The 23829-nt window shown below is 42.2% G+C and overlaps 1 protein-coding gene across 4 annotated transcripts in view; it reads right to left on the bottom strand.

Annotated features, from left to right (window-relative positions):
* The window catches only part of MACF1 (microtubule actin crosslinking factor 1), a 411586-nt gene that overhangs the window by 262393 nt on the left and 125364 nt on the right, over positions 1 to 23829 (bottom strand). The window contains exon 1 of one of the 4 annotated variants that reach the window (XM_062191024.1): positions 19296 to 19566. The exons of the other annotated variants lie outside the window; for them this stretch is intronic. Coding sequence (XP_062047008.1) covers positions 19296 to 19404 — 109 coding nt within the window. The 5' untranslated portion in view covers positions 19405 to 19566. Of the gene's footprint in view, positions 1 to 19295; positions 19567 to 23829 lie in introns of those variants that run through there. 4 annotated transcript variants of the gene reach the window in all.

Genomic DNA, 23829 nt, shown 5'->3' with positions numbered 1-23829 from the left:
TTCTGAAGACATAAGTTTCCCTCTTGATTTTCTTCATGGGAGTTCTCTTAATTTAATGGCATATATGTTTGCTGTAGGATCAAACAATACATAGATGGAAAAGGAAAATGGTAACAGATTTTCTTTTCAACTAGTCAGTATTTATATATAAAGAGATGGAATTCACTCGATTTCTCTTTAGTCCACTGCCTAATTTCTTTCATACCTTAAGATGTAAGTGGTCCAGCTAAGTCTTTTTAATTTTACTATACAGTTATTCACTTCATCTATCAAGCTTTTGCATGAGGTTAAGGCACTAGGGGAACCTGATAGTTCCATATCAATCACATTTTCAAAAGCTAAAAAACTGACTTTGGATTCAGGAGGAGGAGGTCCAAGTCTTTTTTCTGAACATTATTAAAGGCAACACAATTGTAGGCTTGTCCCAAGACCAGCTGGCCTATTACAGCTAGGCCATAAGCTCCTCAAAAGAGAGTTTTTATATAGAATTCCATTGGTCCTAAGAACCAGATGGTCCGGTTTTAGTATTTTGAGTTGATAGGCCCATCAATTGCAAGAAAAGTTCTTTCCTGACCAGAATAAGAGGACAAGGCAGTGCCTGGAGTTTAGTTTTACTATTTTAGCAAGGAAATTCATTAGGGAAGCCAAGAAGCAATCTTAACTATTATACAGACCCTCAGAATACTCAAAATAGATCAGAGTTTCAAACTAGTACATTTTAGGTTTGGCTTCCTACACATACCTAAGTCCCTAATTTAGTTCAAGGCTCAAGCCAAGATCTTTCTGCCTTACACTGAAGGTAGAACTCAGAAAGTACCCTTATGTGAGAGAGGAAAATAGTCAATGAAAGGGTGATATTTATTTTAATGTTTCTTTTTTCTTTTTTGAGAAGCAGAGTTAGACAGCGAGAGAGAGAGAGACAGAGACAGAGAGAAAGGTCTTCCTTCCATTGGTTCACCCCCAAAATGGCTGCTACGGCCTGTGCGCTGTGCCCATCCGAAGCCAGGAGCCAGGTGCTTCTTCCTGGTCTCCCACGCGGGTGCAGGAGCCCAAGCACTTGGGCCATCCTCCACTGCCTTCCTGGGCCACAGCAGAGAGCTAAACTGGAAGAACAACCGGGACAGAACCAGAGCCCCAACCGGGACTAGAACCCAGAGTACCGGCACTGCAGGTGGAGGATTAACCTAGTGAGCTGCGGTGTTTCTTATCAACATAGCCCCACCAAAGACTATGAACTGACATCAGGGACCCCAACTGCTTGCCAGGAAATTCTTAGATTTAACTCCATGAGGCATCAATGGCTTATTAATCATTTGTGGGTTAACTGAATTAGAAGAATTTAATAGGTGCTTTCAACTTTATTAAGACCTCCACCACAGGTTTCTGGGCACCAAATTACTATTACCTACCCCAATTTTCTTTTAGTTTCACTGACAGAGATGTTCCTCCATATTACTAGGTCAGATCGTCCACCTTTTTAAAAAAATATTTATTTATTTATTTGAGAGTCAGAGTTACAGAAAGGAGAGACAGAGAGGTCTTCCATCTGCCAGTTCACTCCCCAAATGGTCACAATGACTGGAGCTGGGTCGATCCGAAGCCAGAGCCAGGAGCTTCTTCTGGGTCTTCCAAGTGGGTGCAGGAGCCCTAGCACTTGGGCCATCTTCCACTGCTTTCCCAGGCCATTAACAGGGAGCTGGATTGGAAGCGAAGCAGCCAGAACTTGAGTGAGTGCCAATGTGGGATGCCGGCACCATAGACAGAGACTTAACCTACTATGCCACAGCACAGGCCCCTCCACCTAATATCTTTTTTTAACAAAAAATATTTATTTATTTATTTGAAAGTTAGTTACACAGAGAGAGAGGAAAGGCAGAAAGAGAGAGAGGGAGAGGTCTTCCATCCGGTGGCCCATTCCCTAATTGGCTGCAATGGCCGGAGCTGTGCCGATCTGCCAGGAGCATCCCCCTGGTCTCCCACGTGGGTACAGGGGACCAAGGACCTGGGCCATCCCCTACTGTTTTCCCAGGCCACAGCAGAGAGCTGGATTGGAAGTGGAGCAGCCCATATGGGATGCCAGCGCCTCAGGCCAGGGTGTTAACCCGCTGTGCCATAGCACTGGCCCCTCCTCCACCTAATATCTAAGCGTACCTCTCCTCTTCTCCCTGGAAATCTGAATCCAATAATTATCCCCTCACTGTGTACCTTCCATATCTCCCCCTCCACTGGTTCTCTCCCCTCAGCTTCCTGGACACGTATGACAATGTTCATACTCCACTTCCTCACTCCTACTCACCCATGTGGCTTTAACTTCCAGCCCTACAAACTCACTGAAACTGCTCTCTCCACAGTTGCCTGTCACCTCAATGGATAGTTTTAAGTCCTATCTCACAGAAATTCTCTGTAGCAGAAGATACTGATGATCATTCCTTTACCTTTCAAATAGCTTATATCTGAGACTCAACTCTACCCTAGTTTTCCTCCTTCTTTGGTTGTTCCCTCTCTTCTGCCCACCCCTTAAATGTCTACTGAGCCCCAGCTATCTTTTCTTTTTATTCTGTTGTCTTAAGACAACTATGGACCAATAATCCACTGATGAGTATGGAAAGGAGGTGTTCACGGGCCACCTAAAACTGCATGCAAAACTGTTGTTACATGGGAGGTGAAGAAATCCATAGTTTTCCAAAGAGTCAGGATTCTCCCAGAATGATTTAATCTACTCTCATGTTTTTAACTATAACCTACACATTAATAATTTCCAAATCTATTTCTTCAAGTTTGGCCTTTGTCCCCCAAACAACTCTCATATACCCAGTTGCTTTCTAAAATTTTCATGCTCATTTCATACTCAATTTTTTGGAAATAGAATTCTTTTTTCTCTCCTTGCTTTCTTCTGGCAGGGTTCTTTGCTCTAATCCACCCTTCTTCATTGCTGTCAGTAAGTTTTCTGGCAAGACTGATCTTGTTACTGGTCACCTTAAAATCCTTCAGTGAGTCTTTTATTCTCCTAATAATAATAATAGTTAACATCACTGAGCACCCACTTATGTGTTAAGCACCTTACATATATCCTTTCAAATGCTCAACAAACCTGTAAGGTAGTTATGGCCCAAGATCACGAGGTAAGTAATAAAGATAGATTTAAAGCCAAAGCCTGAAGACTCCATTCAGAAAAACATTCACATTCACTCTTCAGCCTGGGATATAAGACCCCTGATAGAATGTTTGCCTGCCACTCATCCTTCTCTACCCTTCCATAAAATTCAAACTTCTAATTAAAAAAAAAAAAAAATCCCCAAGTGGGTCCATGTCTTTGAACATTCTATTCCCTCTTTGTCAAATGTAGCTCTCCCTCCCTTCTCTGGCTACTCATCCTTCAACACTCAACTCAGTTATCCCCTCTTCTGGGAGCTTTTCCTATCCCTTACACACGCTAGCTGAGATGATTATTGAACTGTATCACTGTTCATTTGTTTATCTGTCCCACCATACTAGGAACTCAAGAAGCATAGGCCAGGCCAGCGCCGCAGTTCAACAGGCTAATCCTCTGCCTTGCAGTGCCAGCACCCCGGGTTCTAGTCCTGGTTGGGGCACCGGATTCTGTCCCGGTTGCTCCTCTTCCAGTCCAGCTCTCTGCTGTGGCCTGGGAAGGCAGTGGAGGATGGCCCAAGTGCTTGGGCCCTGCACCCCATGGGAGACCAGGAGAAGCACCTGGCTCCTGGCTTCGGATCAGCGCGGTGTGCCAGCCGCAGCGCGCCAGCCACAGCGGCCATTGTAGGGTGAACCAACAGCAAAGGAAGACCTTTCTCTCTGTCTCTCTCACTGTCCACTCTGCCTGTCAAAAAAAAAAAAAAAAAAAAAAGCAGCAGCAGCAGCAGCATAGGCCTGGCACCTGGCATCAAATGAAGGCTTGCATTATGATCCAACACTGTCTACCCATATAGTCCCAGTGCATTAGGAATAATTCAAAAAGCAGATGAGAAGAGAACGTCTGCTTTGTTTTCCTATGGGACACAAGAAGCCCAGAAGTACCTACCATCTTGAAATCTAAAAAGGATACACTGAAGCTGACAGAGAAGGGGAACAGGCCTGCTCCATAATCTCAGGACTTTCACAATAGCAGACACCAACATGTTAATAATTAACAATAACACTAAGAAAACATACTAGATACAAGTTGTATAACATAATACTGACGCACAATTACAGAGTTGGTTAATTCTGACAGAAATAGGAAAAGAGTTCTTGGAAGGGATGGTATTTGAACTATATATCATCTTAGTCAAAAGGACAAGAAGTAATTGGTATTGGAACTAAACCTTGGATCACAAGTTTTTGGTAGCTGGAAAAGGGGTTAAGGAATCCCAAATAAGAAAAAGCACAGTGATTAGGAAACATGTCAGTACAGAAGATGTGTTTTCAGGAGTGGTAGGGCCCCCCCACATTTAGCAATGTATTGAGAGACAGCCAACAGGATCATCTAACTGAGGTTCAATCCCAGAGGACCCAGAAAGCCAGAGTAAGGGAGTGTGTACTTAATTGAGTAGACAAAGAGATTGTACAGGGGGCTGGCACTATGGCATAGTGGGCTAAGCCTCAGCCTGCGGCACCAGAATCCTATATGTGTGTTGGTTCGAGTCCCAGCTGCTTCACTTCCAATCCAGCTCTCTGCTAGGCCTGGGAATACAGTGGAAGATGGCCCAAGTGATTGGGCTCCTGCACCCATGTGGGAGACCTGGAAGAAGCTCCTGGTTCTGGATATGCTCAGCTCTGGCTATGAAGGCCATTTAGGGAGTGAACCAGCAGATAAAAGATTCTCTCTCTGTGACTCTACCTCTCAAATAAATAAATAAAATTTTTTAAAAAGATATTTTGTACTAAAATTTTCTGAACCAGAGTGTATTTTAGGAAGATTAATCTGTCCATACTACACTAGAGACACACTAAGAGGTAGAGGAACAGGTTAGAGCATACTGTGATAGAATAAGAAAGGTATCTAGGAGCCTGAACTAGAGGAGAAGCAGAAGGAAACAGCAAAGTGGACAAGCAGATTTGCATGGATAATGCAGAAGCAGAAACAATAGCCCTTAGCTGGCAATTAACTGCTAATCTATTCTCAATTATTTACTAGATGTGGGGAGAGAAGGAGAGTTCAAGTTAATTCTAAAATTCCCAGCCAGAGCAACTGGGAGGAGAATGGTACCTCAAGATAATGAAAATAGGAGGTAAAGATCTAGCAGGGTAGGTTGGGAAAAGCAAAGGACAAATAATAGAGCACTAGCAGAATCTTGTAGACAGCTAGAATCTTAGATTTAGAATTCAGAAGAACAGTCAGAATTAAGATGCAGATTTGTAGTTAACAGTTGATAGCCGAAGCTGTGGCAAGTGGAGCAGATAGACTATTTCAACAAATCTTCCAGAACTACCATTTGATCCACATCCCTCCTCTATTCAAAATCCATTAGTGACTTTAGGGACTCCCAGACAACTACAGGATCATACTCATATTCAAAGCTCTCTACAACCTTATGAAATTAAATTCTCTTTTTTGGTTATTTGGAGGAGACAAAGATAATATCTGGCCTCTGATCTGAGGAATTTATGACTCTCTCCAATGGAACTCAGCTACAACCATTCTAATCTCATTGTTTCCAAACACACCTCTCTCCTCCCTTTGTTCACTTGTTCCCCCCTCCAAATGGAATTATCTACCCCCTTTTTGGCTTATCTAAATTAGAGACTCCCTTCAAAGTCCAGCTGAAATCCCATTCCTACCTTTTAAGCCTTTCTGGCCATGCTTGCCACCTCTAGATGTGCTGTGGAACTTAAAAGTTTATTCAGTTTACTTAGCACTGAGCATATAATACCTATTGTTAGCTATCTCTGTATTGAAGCCCTATTTCTCTAACTGAACTGAGCTTTTCAGAGTCAAGCTGCATATTTTAAATTTCCTTAAATATCCAACATTTAGGTTAACAGTAGATAATCAAGAATACTCATTCAAGGTTATATTTAAAAGAACACATTGAAATAGTATGCTCAAAGTCAAACTAAAAATTGATCTCCACTGATCCTCTTCAAAGAGCAGGGAGTCCCACTCAGCTGTCTCTTCTATAGCTACAGCTTTCCTAAATTCTTGACACATCTGGATGTCACTTAATGTTCCCTATATAAGCTCAAAGGACATGAGGTAAACTGGAGATCAAGCAATTAAAATATGCTTCCTACTAATGTATGATAGCTGCACCAGCATTACAAATGATTCCTATCTTCAAAGGGCTGCAAGTCCTCTTTAGGATCAACTTTTAAGATAGACTTCAACATTCATTGCCTTTACTACATATTAAGCACTGTGCAGGCCTGCCTCACTTAGTATTTAACTTAATCTTCACAACTCTATCAAATATATATTATTTATCCTCATTTTATAGTTTGGGAAACCAATGCTCTGAAAGGCTTATTAGTAATTTTCCCCAAAAATCACACAGCAGGTGATAACTTTGAAATTTAAACCCAAGTCTTTCAGACTCTAAGTCATGGACCATTATATTGCACAGTCTCCATGAAATTATTACAAGGCAACACAATATAGCCCTATATAATCAAGGGAAAATGAGAGGCATAAACTATACTTATAATAGAGATTCAGAAAAGGCATCTATCACCAAGGTTTGACACAGAATGAGAAGATCTCAGTAAGGACTGAGAGCTGAGATCTTAAGGAAGTGACAACTTTACAAGCTTCAGTGCAAAATTAAAAGTTTATCTTTCTTCTTAGGAAAACTTTATCTTTACTAATGATAATTACTTGGACTACTAGGAATCAGAGAATACAGGACTGAAGCTAGATCAAGAAATAAACCCAGAGTAAACACAGCATAAAAGAGACACAGAAATGGAAGGAAGGAAAGAAGTACAATAGTTTCTATTCATTGGACTATCACATTCAGAAAAATTAAATATTTCATCGATACAAAGGGACACAGGCTTTTAAGAGCCCCCAAAAATCATATTCAGAGTGATTTTGATAAAATGATTAAAACATTATAAAAAAAAAGACACCTAGTTTCAGAGAAGTTAATGAATTTGGACAAAGTCACACCCAGGCAGAACAAGGTTAGTCAGAACTTGGATTTCCTGGTCTCTAGCACATGGTTTCTACATTTTTATGATATTCATCTCCCCTTCTCTAAGTGTTATTTACAAAATGATGAACTTGGATTAGGCCAATGATTCCCAAATACCAATCTGTAAATCAGCCATATCAAAATCAAATGGGAAGCTTATAAGAAAGTACAAAGTCAAGCAAACAAATGTAAAATCTGTATCTCTGTTCAAAAGGCCTCCCCTTCCTCACAGTGGTTCCACACATCCTATTGCTAGCAGAGTTTGACTAGGCTCATAAAAGGGAGAGGTACCCTCTCCAGCCACCAAGGCATCTCAGAGAGAAACAAAGGTTATGCAAGCAAGTTTTTGCTTCAGCAAACTAGGTGTGCATTCGCGTGCCTAAATTTGTACAGGGAGAATGGATGAAGATTGGCACAGAATTTTCATTTTATATACATTTCACATTATATTACTACCACAATACCAGCTAGCATTTATGAACTGACTATATGTAAAGCAGGGGCCTAGTGCTTTAATATCTACTCCTAATGATTCCATGAGTTAGGACCTATTTTAATCACCTTTAATAAGGAAATGGAGGCATAGAAATGCTAAGCGATTTTTCCAGTCTATACAGTGGTAGAATAGCAACCGCACATACACAGTTGACCTCAGAGTCCATTTTCTTAACTAAAAGGCTAAAGTGCCCCTGGCTGATTAAATGTGGTAGGGTAAACTGAGGGTATATTTTGCCCTGCCTTTATCATTGAAGATTCTGTACTTATTTACATCTCTCTGTTCATTTCAGGAAAAGGATCCTTTGGCTATCCATTTATATCCCAGCATTTTCAGTCCCAGGGAAGAAATATCAATGATACTTATAAAGGAAAGATAAAAAGATTTAAAAAGAAAACCTGCCCCTCCTGTGCCCCAAGCATTATTATCATCATATCAGTTTTGTTTCTCAAAAAACATTTAAATATTTGGCAGCACTGGCCTAGCAGTTAGGAGACAGGATCAGAACTTTAGTTCTGCTTCTCTCCCTTCTCTGAAATTTCTTCTACGGTCTCTTACTGACCAAAGCAGCAGCAATTTCAACTAGTGAAAGTCTGCCTGTCTGGTTCACAATTTCTTCCACGTGGAGACTCACAGTACAAAATTAAAAGACATTTGATTATCAATCTAGTAGTTCCCAAACTTAGGTCTTACAGAACCACGCATTCCAAATAAATCAGAAAGCCTAATGAAGTTGTCAACTTTTTATTTTGCTAAAGAGATCTACAAACAAACTACCATCAAATAACAATCCTTTCATAAAATAAGTTTTTTTTAAAAACACAAAAAAAATAGGAAGGGAAATTTCAGAATAAAGAACAGTGCTTTAAGTTCAGCTTTAAGAAAGACACACCACATTTTTTATCTTTTTTCCCCCACTTTACTGAGAATTGCTAAACTGATGTCTCAGTCCAGCACCAGTCTATATACCCTACAGTTTGGAATGAAACCTATGGCTCAAAGGGTTTAAACGCTGAAGGCCACAGAAGATTATTTAAATGAAGTCTTCTCTCTTATCTAAGTCGCAGCTAACCTGGTTCTTTCCCAAGCCTCTAGGTCCCTACCCAGGACCACCTTCTTCTAGCCTTTTTCTCTCTGTCATAGCTGACAGAAGAAAGTTAAGAGAATTAGCAACAGGCCCAAAGAGGAAACCTACACCATGACTCTTTCCTTCCACCCCTCCCCCTTTCCAGAGGGCTCAGAGGTGGACTCATAACCAACCGACTTCTGCTAAAAATACCCTCTGGAGTTTCAGCACTATGCAACCTAACTTAAAAGTGGTTTCCTGACATAGGCAGAAGCATGAGCATGAATTCAGCCTCTATAAAAAAAGTCCCGCACCCAAAGCTTGGGCTCTTAACTGCCAGTCCCTGGAAACTTAAAAAGTTCCCCCAGGAAGTAGGGCACCCCCTTCTACTCTACTGCACATTTTAATAAGCTCAAAGGTGGTGATACCTCCAGGACTTCAAAGGCCATGCATTCTGAGTCAATGAGAACAAGGGCTATTTGAAATCCTCAGGCCCAAACAATGAAAATAAAAAAAACCTTCACATACTAACCCATACAGCACATGCGGCAAGCCAGGTGGGCGTTGAACTCGTGCTCATCTTGGTAATTGGGCCACATGGCGCCCTTGCGTCTTGCTAGCCCCACCTAAAAAAAAAAAAAGGCTCCCACAGAGCCTCCAAGTAGTGGCCCAGGCACCCTTTGCAGCTCCTTAAAAAGGACTGCGAGGTACACAGAGACGGACAGCCGAAAGGCTGTGCAATGAACGGGGAGAGAGAGAGGGAGAGAGAGCCGAACAGAGAAGTGGCTCCACCCACAACTTCCTACTGACCTCCTTCTTCCCTTGAGGTCAGAGAGGAAGCTCCTCCCTAGGGTACTTCCAAAACCTGGGTCCACGTCTTCAGGCAAGCAGCAAGCTACTCCAAAGTGGCACCAACTCAGTGTCTTCAGACCAAAGAGCCTTGCAGAGGTGGGAGCTTCATAAACTCAAGTCCAGTCAAGCTATTGGGTGAGTAAGCTGAGCAGACAGAAGCTGGTCCTTGCGGTACCTCCACTTTCAGAGCAGAAGCTTCTATCTAACCTGGTGAGTCTCAGACAGCTGCAAAAGAGCTGGTGAATCACAACGGCTTACCGCCAAGTTAGGAAATAGTGCATCCATTGCCCAACAACCTGCTCCTCAGGCTCTCTTCTTCTCAAGCAAAAATACATATAAAATGTGTTAACTGAGGTCTCACAACAGGAGAGACTACAACAGAGCAAGTCCATACACTGTCCACTGCCAACAGAGTCCTAGATTCCAAAGGGAAATTCTCTTTCCCTCACTTACTACAACTGCCCGAAGGGAAGAGTCCTGGTCTCTCCTCAGTGAGTCCACCTACTTTACAGAGTAGCCCAGCCTCAGCCAGCCTTGCATAGTAGATTAGCTCGGCAGATTTCATCAACATCAAAACCACGGTTTGCTGGTTGCTCCATTCTTTCCCCTCATCCAGTCAGGAATGGCATCCCAAAGTCCCAGACCCTCCCACTTTTGTCTTTATAGTCAGTGCACTTAACTCAGCTGTGCCAGAAATCCCTTTATCCATCAGTGGAAGGCTGCTTGCCTGCTTGTTTGTCCAACTTGTTTTCGGAGTTTTGGCTAATCGTACCAGACACTGGAATGCTGAAGAAACACAATGAAGGCCTTTTTCATTCAGATGGCCCAACCCATCGGTTGCTCCTGCGCGATTCCAGGGCATAGAAGAGCCGAGCCTCTGGGGATGTCAGGACATACCACTCCAGCCCCACACCTCACAGAAGGGCACTGCCGCTGATAAGAGCCTAATCACTGGCCCTCTGCTCTAGCTCCCTAAATAGAATGACTTCTTCAGGCTAATGCTGCTTTCAATCTTGTTCCTGAAGGCAGGGAAGGAGGGGCAGCACCCAGGAAAACAAATTTCCAGAGAGCAGCCCCAAAGACCACAAATGAAAAAATGTAAACATGGACTTGCCACTTAAACAAGCCTTATGACCTGCCTTAGTGGCCAGTCGACCTCCTTCACTCCCAACGGGGCATCCCTCCCACTTCCAAACTGCAGATAATCTTGTTACTGCTTACTAATAAAGGGACTCACAGCTGACTTCATCCTTCCTTGACTAAGCTCCCAGTCACCCCAATAACCTGTGACAACTGTATTCAATCTCTCCCTCTTATCAGATTCTCTGAGTCTTGAAGAGGAAGGGTCCTCCTAGAATTTACCTTGTCCTGGGAAAATGAATGCACAGGAGGAGAGATAAAAATTAGTAAGACTTTAAAAGGTTAAATAATTTGACCAAGACTATACATCCATCTGCCCAGCTCCAAAGCTATGTCTCTTGTTACACCCTGCTGTCTCTGAGAGGGACCTACCCAAAATAAGTAAACTGGGTGGAGGAGCAGTAAATAAAGAAGTGGTTGGTATATTCTTGGGAAGCTTGAGAAATAAAAACACATAGCTGTGGCTGACTGAAGATTTAAGGCACCTTCCAAATGAATAGATGGGGCAACATCTAGAAATAGTTAATAATTTTGGAGCTTCTAAACATCAAAGTAATCATGACTGGGTCAAGTTTGATGAATGTGAACCAAAACCTGCCATGTGCTCCTAACGCCCTATAGAGTCTGGGAAAAGGCCAGTTGAGCTACAAGGAGATAGGACTTCCCTTAAGGTTCCCAACAGGTCCTGCGTCCCGGAAAGAGAAAGATGCTGCTGGCCTGGAGGAGAGGACTTTGATTAGGACAGTCAGCTCTGAACTATCCATAGCAGCTGGGCAGGGAGAATGATTAGCCAGGCTATTCCCCTTCTTTTTTGCTCAATTTTCAGTGAAAAGGTTGAGGGGAGCATTGATGCCAGCATTTCCAGAAGTGGACACAAGTTATCTGAAAATTTAGAGACTGGCTTTCTTGCAGTAGCATAGAAAACTGAAGCTACATATTCAATTTCTTTCCTAAAGTGCCCCAAGTCACCCACTACTAAGATAAAAAAGCAGACACAGAAGCTCCTTTCTCATGTGTAAGGCAGTGATTCATAATATATCACTAACTTTTTTATATACTCCCACAATGGCTTCTATCACATTTCTTAATTCCCAACCCTAAAGTTGTAATATATTTTGTCCCACTAGCCCAGAGGAAGATATTATGTCTTTAATTTTGTGAAAGAAATTTATAATAATGATAGGAACAACTAAATAGTCCTTAACTATGCAGCATTATCAACGCCATTTTACAGGTGAAGAAACAGAGGCCCAGAAAAATTACCACCTAGCCAGAAGCACAGAGTTAGGATAAAAATAGTCTGAATCCAGATCCTCAACTTGCTCTCCACCACAATTCTCAAGTACAGGCCAGATGACTACACTGCCAGAATCACAGAAGATTAGAGACCCTAGTGTTCTTTTTCTTTTCATACTGACTAGGATTGGAAGGATCAAGCAACCTGTCTGCCATCACGAGGTAGTAAGCGGAAGACACAGAATAGAGCCCAGACCTTCTGCCTCTAAATTCAGTGGTCTTCTTACCACACTGTACAAACCTAGGGAACAAATAGTAAAGGAAAGAAAAAGACAAAGACGCCACTTGATTATAACATCTATCGCCTTAGTTATTTGAGCAGAGATTTATTAGATATATTTTATTCTATTTATTGAGTACATATTACATGCTTAAAAAATTTGTAGGTAACACAAATGGAAGACACACAGCAAATGCCATAAATGGAGGAAGTAAAATTCAAAGAAATCTCACAAAGTTAGAAAGCTGCAGTAAACCCCACAGAAAAAACTTAACTAGCACACCTACAGTTCAAGAAATACCTTAGCTAGTATACCCAGGTTCAAGAAAACCAAGGACACAACAATGACTGAAGGGGAGAGAACAGCAGTCCAGCAGTTCACGTACAAGGCTTTGCTATTTCATAATTGATCTTAACATGACCCAATAGTGCAATCCAGTTGCTGTCAAAAGGTCGGGGAAGGGGACAGGCATTTCTCACAGAAATTAAGACACTGCTTAGGACACCCACATCCTGGGGTTTGTGCCTGGGTTTGTGTTCCAATTCCACTCCCAAGTCCAGCTTCTTGATAGTGTGTAATCTGACTGAGCAGCAGGTGATAGCTTAAGTAGTTGGGTCCTTGCCACCCACGTGGGAAAACCTGGATGGAGTTCCAGGCTCCTGGCTTCTCCTGGCCCAGCCCAATGTTAGGGGAGTGAACCAGTAGATGGGAGTCCCTCTCTTCATCTTTGTTTCTGTTTCTATCTCTGTCTTTCAAATAAATAAAGAAAAATTAATTTAAAATATTAAGGGGGGTGGTCTATGCAACGTTAGGCTTCACTTCATTTGGTAGAGATCCAGGGATTACAGATGAGCCTCCTAGTGGGATGTTGGAAATGGAAAGAACTTTAAGAGATCCGATTTTCCAATCATTCATTTTACATATAAAGAAAACAAGATCCTAAAGAGGAAACACAGAAAAAACTCAAATGCTCTTTTCAAGTAACCACAAAGCCCTTTTTCTACCACAATGAGAGTGATACTGAGCATCCACCTAAGGCTATACATAAAACTAGGCCACATGGTTCCTGATACAGTTTATAACTAATGCCATCTTAATTCCTTCATTTATGTATTCAAGTTACTTTACTAACACCTAACTTTGTCTCAGACACTTGAGATACCAAAATGAGGAAGAGTCCCTGTTCTAGTTACTGAGGAACAAGAAGGCAAAGCAGGCTTGAACACTCGGTACTGACAAGAGTGTTACTGGAGCGCAGGAAGGTTTTCCAGGAGCAGTAACTTCTTAGCTTTAAGGACACGTGTCAAGCAGTATACTCAAAGGAGGCATTTCAGGTAAAGATCAGCATGTTTTTAAATGACGCGGGAATACTGGGTGCTAGTAAGGCTAAGATAGGAAATGAAACCCATGAAACAGGCAGGGGGTAGATCATAAACACCCTTTTATGTTATGCTGAAGAGTTTGAACTTTCTTCTAAAAGCACAGGGGAAGCATAGAAGGATTTTAAGCAGGGGAGTGACACAGACAGCTCTGCATTTTAGAAACATCACTCTGGCTACAGTTAAGACGACAGACGGGAGGAGAAGAGGAAGGAAGGAGATAGCAGGTTATTTTAGCAGTCTGAGAGAGGAAAAATGAAAATAAGAAAGTAGGTAGTTTTAAGACTAATGACATAATACGCACAAATTCAAGTATGGGTAAGATGTACTGAAAATTATTTAAAATTCTCAATACAAACTGAGTGTTAAGCCCTGTATTATAGGCATGATGTGGCTTTGGTATAAACTGTCTGTGTGTCTTCCTGTATCTTGTTTATATCTGCTAGTGACATGAAATGTGGCTACAAAAGCCACATACTTAAGTCATATAATCAGATCTCATCAATCACTATCAATGACTGCTTCTACACACTTCTGCATTCCCTTTTCCCTACACACACAACAACCACATTTTCAAAGTAAAAATAATAAATTTAACTGTCCAAAGGGAGTACTAGAACCGGACAAATTAATGAAAAGGGAACTGTTTAGCCTAAAGAATACAGCTTTCAAATATAAGCCAATCTGAAACCTAGAAGAGAAAGCAGACTTAATCTTTGCTAGGTAGAATTCGGACTAACAAGTATAAATTACAAACAGGCAACTTTCAGCTTAAAAAAGAACTCCCCATGGTGCTGGTGCTGTGGCATAGTGGGTAAAGCCGCTGCCTGCAGTGCCAGCATCTCATACGGGCGCCGGTTTGAGTCCCGGCTGCTCCTCTTCCGATCAGGCTCTCTGCTATGGTCTAGGAAAGCAGCTGAAGATGGTCCAAGTCATTGGGCCCTTGCACCCACGTGGGAGACCTGAAAGAAGCTCTTGACTCCTGGCTTTGGATTGGTACAGCTCCGGCTGTTGCAGCCACCTGCGGAGTGAAACAGCAGATGGAAGATCTCTCTCTCTTCCTCTCTCTCTCTCTCTCTCTCTCTCTCTCAACCTCTCCATAACTCTGCCTTTCAAGTAAATAAATAAATCTTTAAAAAGATAAAACTCCCCAATTGTCAACACATGTTGTATGTTCTACCATCATAAATCTTCAAGCAAAGAAAGAAGAACTTCTGACAAGAGTTAGATGAAGTAGGAAGCTGGGCTGGCTAATGTGTTTGGCTAATATCCGAAATTACCAAACTGATGAAACTGCTGTTTTTTGTTTATTTATATGAATCATTTAAAAAAAGTGATTCACTACAAAAAATACAGCATAGAAATAAACTAGATGCCAAGGCTAATATAACTGCAACTGAGAATCTCCTAATTCTAAGAGGAAAACAAATATACTTAAATAAAACACTAAGAGTATATGAATTGAAAAATCTATACATAGTGAGAATTTACTAGTACACGATCTCTTAGAACTGAAGTGTTAGGGGCCTGTGCTGTGGCACAGTGGGTTAGAGCCCTGGGGTGAAGCGCAGGCATCCCATTTGGGTGCTGGTTCTAATCCTGGCTGCTCCTCTTCCAATCCAGCTCTCTGCCATGGCCTGGGAAAGCAGAAGATGGCCCAAGTCCTTGGTGGGAGACCTGGAAGAAGCACCTGGTTCCTGGCTTCAGATCAGCACAGCTCCAGCCGTTGCGGCCATCTGGGGAGTGAACCATCAGATGGAAGACCTCTCTTTCTCTGTCTCTACCTCTCTTTGTAACACGGTCTTTCAAATAAATAAAATAAATCTTAAAAAAAAAAAAAAAAAAAAAAAGGCCGGCGCCGTGGCTTAACAGGCTAATTAATCCTCCGCCTTGCGGTGCCGGCACACCGGGTTCTAGTCCCGGTTGGGGTGCCGGATTCTATCCCGGTTGCCCCTCTTCCAGGCCAGCTCTCTGCTATGGCCAGGGAAGGCAGCGGAGGATGGCCCAAGTCCTTGGGCCCTGCACCCGCGTGGGAGACCAGGAGAAGCACCTGGCTCCTGGCTTCGGATCAGCACGATGCGCCGGCCGCAGCGGCCATTGGAGGGTGAACCAACGGCAAAAAGGAAGACCTTTCTCTCTATCTCTCTCCCTCACTATCCACTCTGCCTGTCAAAAAAAAAAAAAACAAAAAAAACAAAAAAACAAAAAACAAAAAAAAAAACTGAAGTGCTAAAAGGAACCTCAGAGTCGACCCAGTGCAATGATTTTCAACTCTAATACTTTTTCAAACAAGTTGTATGCAGAACTCAACAGAGAACATACACAAAAGCAGTACTTCATAGTATGTATCAATTTTATGTTTTCAAGTTTGTATTACTTATTTTAAAGCCAAATTATATAAATATTCAATTTTTACAAAAATTGGGAGATGAATCAATTGCAGTTACATTAGCTTTAGTATCTAGTTTATTTCTATGTTGTATTTTTTTGTAGTGAATCATTTTTTTAAATATAAATGATTTATATAAATAAACAGAAAAAACAGCAGCAGTTTCATCAGTTTGGTAATTTCAGGATATTAGCCAAATGAACAGAAACAAAAGCCTGAAAGAACAGCAGAAATCTTTGTAACAAAGTTGAATATCTTCACTATCTAAAACTATGTACCTTCTTTATAGTATGTAAACATGAACAGAAAAGCAAGATGGGGCAAGCACTGTGACGCAGCAGGTTAAGCTGTCACTTGGGGGGCCTGCACTGTGGTGTAGTGGGTAAAGCCACCGCCTGCATCAGTGACATCATATATAGGTGTTGACCGGTGGCCCAGCTGCTCCACTTTCAATCCAGCTCTGTGCTAATGTGACCAGGAAAGCAATGAAGACAGCCCAAGTCCTTGTGCCCCTGCACCCATGTGGGAAATCTAGAAGCTCCTGACTCCTGGCTTCGGCCTACCCAGCACACCCCACCACCACTAGGGGAGTGGACCAGCAGATGGACAATCTTCTGTCTGTCTGTCTCTGTCTCTCTCTCTGTGTAACTTTGACTTTCAAATAAATAAATAAATAATTTTTTTTTTTTTTTTTAAAGCTGCCAGTTGGGATGCTTGCCTTCTAAATCATAGTGCTGGTTCAAGTTCCAGCTACTCTGTGCTTCAGATCCAGCTTCCTGCTAATGCACCTGACAGGCAGAGAATGAGGAATGGCCTAAGTACCTGGGTTGTTCCTTGCCACCCAAATAGGAGATCCAGATGGTTCCTGGCTCCTGGATTCAGCCTGGCCCAGCCTCAGCTGCTGCAAGCATTCAGGGAATAAACCAGCAAATGAAATATCTTGCTCTCTCTCTTTTCCCCTCTCCCCCCAACACCATCACTCTGCCTTTCAAATAAATAAATACATTTTTAAAGAAAAGTGTGATAAGAACAAAAACTGTTAACACTATCACAGCAGGGGCTGGCGCTGTGGCACAGTGGGTAAGGTCGCCACCTGCAGTGCTGGCATCTCATATGGGCACCAGTTTGAGACCCAGCTGCTCCACTTCTGATCCAGCTCTCTGCTATGGCCTAGGAAGGCAGCAGAAGATGGTCCAAGTCCTTGGGCCCCTGCATCCACCTGGGAGACCTGGAGGAGGCTCCTGGCTTCGGATCGGCTCAGCTCCGGCCAGTATAGCCATCTGGGAAGTGAATCAGCAGGTGGAAGACCTGTCTTTCTTTCTGCCTCTCTTTCTCTTTCTGTGTAACTCTGACTTTCAAGTAAATAAATAAATCTCTTTCTGTGTAACTCTGACTTTCAAGTAAATAAATAAATCTTTAAAAAACAAAATACTATCACAGCGATGTGTCACCAACTCACCTTCATGCACTGAACTCTAGCCCTTACAACTGAGCCTTGCTTCAAATTTATTATGTACATGATCTATGTCCTGTGATAACGTACATACTGAAATTTAAAAAGACTCACTCAGAAGAGATTATTTTCATGTTTTTAACCAAGTGTACATTTATTAACAGTCAAATATACACGCAGAGATGGTAGAGGAATCTTTATTCTGGCAATGTCCAATGGGAGGTAGTAATTACAGGGCACATATTATCTTTTTAAACATCTTTAATAGATAAGATACATTTTAAAGTTGAAATGACAATAAAATGGGTTCAGAATCTCTCAAGTACTCCCATGGAAAGTTTGATATCCAAAGTGTCCAACTGAAAAATCACTGTTCTGATTTTACACATAAGCTGAACACAGTACATTCCCAGTGTAACTTCTAGGTACTAGAATCAAAGTTGTCTCATAAAAATAAAAAGCTTTTACAATGTATTTCTTTCTATGTTAGTGTATTTTATGTTTATAAAGTTAATATTCTGAAATGTTAAAAAGAAAGCAGATAGAGGAATGGCTCTTGAATTCCATAGAAAATCCTATAATGAAAATAAACTTTAATAATACTAATCAATCATTGGGTTAGAAATGTCATTATCATAATGCACAAGGAAATGAAAGTAGCAGCTTCCATCTGCATGCTGCTCATTTTTTCATTCCATGTGAAATAGTAAATAGGATCAAATAAGAAGCCTGCCTTCCACCTGGTTCCTGCTAAGCTGAATACAGAAAAGCCACTTTGGGGTACCTTGTAAACATACCACCACACCATCCAACATGCTAGTATTTCTAAGTGTCTATCTCTGCCTTTGCTGACACAGGCATACACTGGGACATGGATATTTATTTACTCAAAAGCTTTTCTGAGACTTACTGGAAAGGATACTGGGGAATGACTGAATCCAACTCTGTCAAGCATTCATGAACTTTTAATAGAAAGTTAAGTAATAAGTCATCAAGTCTCCATCTTAACTTGTAAGACACACAGAAACAAAAGTCTACATAACTTGGCTTGAAGGCAGGATGCTTCAAAATCACAGCGGGAGTACTGAAGGTACGGAGGGTGCATCCAGGAAAACTCAGACCTTATTTATCCTCAATTACAGAGTCACAGAACCAGCTAACTCAAGGCGGATCCCTGCACTGGGCTGCCAGAAGTCAGTGGAGTGTACTGTGGTGACTGATAGCAATACAGGAAGAAAGAGGATTCTTGCATAATTTAAAAACAATTTTTAAAAAAATTATCCGAACTCAATTTCCTAGAAAAAGAACAGTTAACTTCCTCACGCTGAGTACACAGAGCTAAACTGCAAGGAGCAGTATCCATCACAACAAAGAGAGCACAGGCACCCTGTGTTCCAGGATGCATCTCGCTAAGGACACTGCTTGACCCTTTCCTCTCACTGACCCTGCCTCCTCTGCCTTTCTCATCCCCAAAGACACCAAATCCAGAGACTTCTCCAGTCCCACCAAACTCAGAAACGTTCCCCACATCTACCCCCTGAAAGAGGATGACAGCCTTAACTGTGTCTGGTTTTGGTTAAAAACTGGAATCCAAAAGACCGCTTTGAGACTGGGAAGTGAAGAAAGGAAGGGCTTGTTTCTCCGAGGAAGGACACAGTCAGCATAGCAGCCACTTCCCCCCAGCTCTGAGCCCAGACATCACCTCATCTAACCAGCACTCTCCAGCCAGACAGCCCCATGGAGCAGGAAACTCTGGGCCCCCACACCCCACACAGCACTGGCCCTTTAAGGAGGGTGCCTGGGAAGACCTCCGTCACTCATCGACCCTCACACGCCTCACAGAAGATTAAAGAATAACTCAGCACCAGTTGGTTACCTGCTCTGCCCCTGGCACGGCTCTTCCAGTACAGAACACCGACAACTCCAAGAATGTGAGTCAGAATAAAGACGGCTGGTGGCAAATAAGACGAATCTAAGAACGGCATTTTGGGCCTGGCCTTTCTCCTCCCTCGCGTTAGCCCCGAGGCCCGATCAGCGCTGGCCTCTGGATGCCTTTCTCCTGAGCTTACTGCCGGCCCGCACTATCAGCACGGGCGACGGGCTCAGCAACAGCAACTTCCTGGCCGCCGCTCCTCCATCTCGCCTCTGACTGGCTTTCCGCAAGCGGTAGTAGCCTGGGACTAAAAGTGTACAGTGTATCTCAGACAAAGCCCAGGAAACAAGTGGCCAGAGGGGGAGGGGAGCGGGAAGGAGGGACAAGGAGAGTGAAAAGGAGTGCCTAAGCCAGCGTCAGGCTGACTCAAACTCTATCTTTGGCATCCTCTGCTCAGCTTAAACAAACCAACCTCAGACCCCTCCGCGAGAGGGGAGGGTGTCGGAGGACGACATGCTCTCAACTTTCCATTCGCAGCTGGGCTGGAACACTAGACTTCATTATGTAGCCAGAAGGGAAGTTACGGGGGCACCAGAGGCACTCTTGTGGGGATGAGGCAAAGTATACAGGGACAAGTCCCGTCAGTGCCCTGGTGCAGCTGGAGGGCAATCCCGCCACACCTGCAGCCAAGCTGTTCCTGAGAAGCAGAGGATCTGAACAGACTCCAAGGAAACAGACCAGACACCTAGGTGCAATGAAAAATGAAGAGAATACCCAAAAAAATTAAAACATATGTTCACACAAAGGTCTGTATATGGACTACTTGTAGCCACATTATTCAAAATTTAAAAAAAATGGAAATTACCTAAATGTCCATCAACTGGTGAACTTATAAGCAAATTGTGATACACCTACACCCATACAATGGACTACTACTCTGCAAGAAAAAGGAACAGGGACTGACGTTGTGGGAGTCCTGGCTGCTGCACTTCTGACCCAGCTCCCTGCTAATGTGCCTAGGAAAGCATTGGAAGATGGTCCAAGTGCTTGGGCCCCTGCCTCAATACGGGAGACCTGGAAGGAGCTCCTGGCCTCAGCCTGGCCTGGCCCCTACCAGTTGCAGCCACTGGGAAATAGACCAGTGGATGGGAGAACTATCCCTCTCCCTCTCCCTCTCTCTCTGATGCTCTGCCTTTCAAATAAGCCTTAAAAAAAAAAAAAAAAAAAAAAAAAGATGCTGATCAGATTCTGAATAATCATAAAGAGAGTTACCAGGACTTTTTTAATAGACTGGATGTGGGATGAGGAGGGAAATAATAAGGAATAGCTCCAAGATTTTTGGCCTGAATAACTGAAAGAACAGAGCTGCCATTTCTTGAGTCACGAAAGACCGAGAGAGAAACAGAGGGTTTTAGGTTCATTGATGGTTGTGTTTATTTGGTTTTTTGGGAGGTGAGTAGGAATTTCCTTTTGAATACTTCATGTTTGAAATACCTAATAGACATCCACACAATATGTATTTGGAGTTCGGGCTATGATTCTAAAGCCCAGAGACTGGATGACATCACTTAGGGAGTAAAGAGAGAGGGAGAGGAATCAAGTTCAGGGACAAAGTCCTGAAGATCTCCAACATTAGCTAGGGAAGAGGACGAACCACTCAGAAATACTGAAAAGAGGAGACGTGAGTTAGGAGGAGAACCAGAAGAATATGTTGTCCTAGAAGACAGGGATAGAAGTGTTAATTAACTGAGTCAGAGCTGTTAGTGTGTGGAGATGTGGACTGGGAACTGACCATCGAGCTTAGCTATGTGGACGTAACCGGTGACTTTAACAAGGACTGTTTTGATGGCACAGTGGAGAAAAGGCCTGTTTGGAACAGTTTAAGATGAACAGGAGGAGAGGAGCAAGGGACAAGTAAAAACAATGCTTCCAAGGAACTCCACTGTACAGGGGAGTAAAGAGAGGGATGGTAAGGTCAAAAGAGATTCTTCGTGACATGTGACATGTGTTTGCCAAAGTGAATAGCACTAGAGAGGGAACACTGATGATGAGTCTGAGGAAGACTAAGCCAGTGCTCCCTCTCATGTGAAACACAGCATGTCTATGCAGTTTGAACATCCAGGGTGCTGTGCGCACAAAGATGATTAAAACACGCCCCTTACTGAGAAGCACAGAAGCTCCTGAAATGTGATGGTCAAAGAAGATGGACTTGCCTGGGGAGGGAACTAACACTGGTAAGCAGCTACTAAAAAAGCACCTTCATATTTTTTTCCATCATTTAATTTCTATAATACCCCTGGGAGATTAATATTATCATTCACATGTTGTAAATCAAGACCTTGAGGTTCATGGAGCAAGTGTTTAGCATAGTTTAGATACTGTCTTCCATATCAGAGTTTCTGGTTCAATTCCCAGCTGTGGTTCCTGATTCCAGCTATCTTCTAATGCAGCCCCTGAGAGACAACAGTGATACTCCAGTGATTGGGTTCCTGCCACCCACATGTGAGACTTGGCCCACCCCAGTTCTAGCCACTCCAGGCATCTGGGGAGTGAACCAGTGGTTGGAGAAGATCTCTCTATCTCCTCTGTCTCTCCAGTTTTAAAACCAGGAGACTAGATGATATCACATAAGTTTATTTTGGTGCAAAATTTTTTTTTGAAACCCATGCAGTTTTTTAATAATGTACATTTTCCATAAACTTTTTGAAGGCCTTTCATATGCATCGATTTCAAAATCAGCCTAACTTTTAATTCCACTTTTTCATAAACTTTTTGAAGTATGCACATAGGAAGGAAGGAAGGGGAGGGGCACTGCCTTTGTGAAAATAAAACAGATCTTTCACTTAGTGAAACTAAGATGGATCTGTGTGCTGTCGTTTACAGGAAGTGGTTGGAGGTTGGCAGGAGGGAGTGACTAGCTTTCTTTTTCAGAGATCATTTATTATACAAGAAACAGACCATTTAAAGTCACATTTCACACCTCCCAGGATATCCCTTGCTAACAGCCAATGGGCAGGACTTCAAATCATCAAAGCCTTGTAGAAACAAGACTCAGAACTTTATTAAAACTTTATGCCCGCCTCTCTTTGAGATTACTTCATTCACATGAATTTAGGATCGTCTCCCACAACCGTTACCCACAAGATACCTCAGCACAAGGCAATGCCCTAGAATCACATTAATGTTTGAGGCTGAGATCAAAGCAAGACCATGGGAAGGTATGCTGTGCATTTTATTTAAACTGACATGGAGCTCTACTTGGTCTCAAAATAACTGTTATCCATAAGCATCATAACTTCAGCAGACACAGACTGAAAGTTTAAGACATATTATCATTAAAAGATCAAAATCTATAAAAAATATTGCTTACAAAGAGAGAAGGCTTTTGTAGAAAAATACAGATATACTAGAGATTGAAAATTTGTTAGAGGGAATAGTACATGACTGCAAATCTCGGGTTCCTTGAAATGGCAGGACCCAGGCATCAAAGACTGGTCCTGAACTCATCATCTGCCTTGTCCCATGAGAACACTAAGCATCTAACTGCAGATAAGCAGAGGCTGTAGCTTCACAGCAGATAAACAGGAGACATCCCTGACTCTGGCTCTGTGATTTAGCAATGTGGTACTGAAATAGCAACACCATAAATAAGCCCAGAATGTCTACAAAGAATATTCTACACACTCAAGTTTTTGTCACTGAATATTTATAATAAAGTAGGGAAAAATCTCTCTACCTCTTACTCACTAAACCTAGATGCCTAAGTGTATTATAGTAGTATGGTAATTACAAGTCCAGTATGCCTGGGCTCAAATTCAGACTACTCTATATAGCACATTTAGCACCTTCAGGTAAGGTACTTAACTTCATGCAACCTCAATTTACTCCTCTATAAAATGATGAAACAGTACCTGACTCACAGAGCTCTAGTAAGGATTAATTGAGTTAATGTATTTCAGATGCTTAATATGTGCTCAATAATTACTGGCTATTATCATCACTTGCAGGGACTTAAAGCATTTGACCACAAAGACCTCTGAATATTACTTAGACTTTACCAAACCTTGGCAAACTGATGATTTGCATATTCATCACTCAAATTACTTAATCTAATTCACCCAATCCCAGTTTCCAACCTGCCACTCCTACCTTCATTCACCATGAGACTAGTCTCCCTGCAGTCTGCACAATGACTGTTATATCTTACATGTTCCATAAAGGTTTATTTGTAATCTTATTCTTTTCTAAAATTTTCAATTTCCTCCTATCAGCACATGGTTCAAAACTCTGGCTTCACAGTATTTCCCTCATTCATCCTGGAATGTTTTTCCTTTCCTTCTCTACATCAAAGTCTCATTCCTATGGACGAGCTTAAAGCCAGAACTTCCACAGAATGTTCCCTTGACTTTTCCTTCAACCTCAGTGAGAAGTAAACTTCTCCCTCCCTTAAGTTTTCATTATATTTATATGTTTCTTTCTCATGATACTTAGCACATTATACTTTATAATACAATTGAGTACATTGTTTTCCCTCACT

This window comes from Lepus europaeus, chromosome 5 (genome assembly GCF_033115175.1).
Source record: "Lepus europaeus isolate LE1 chromosome 5, mLepTim1.pri, whole genome shotgun sequence".
NCBI lineage: Eukaryota > Metazoa > Chordata > Mammalia > Lagomorpha > Leporidae > Lepus > Lepus europaeus.
Note: the sequence above shows the minus strand (reverse complement) of the source record. Positions and strands in the feature narration are given on the sequence as shown.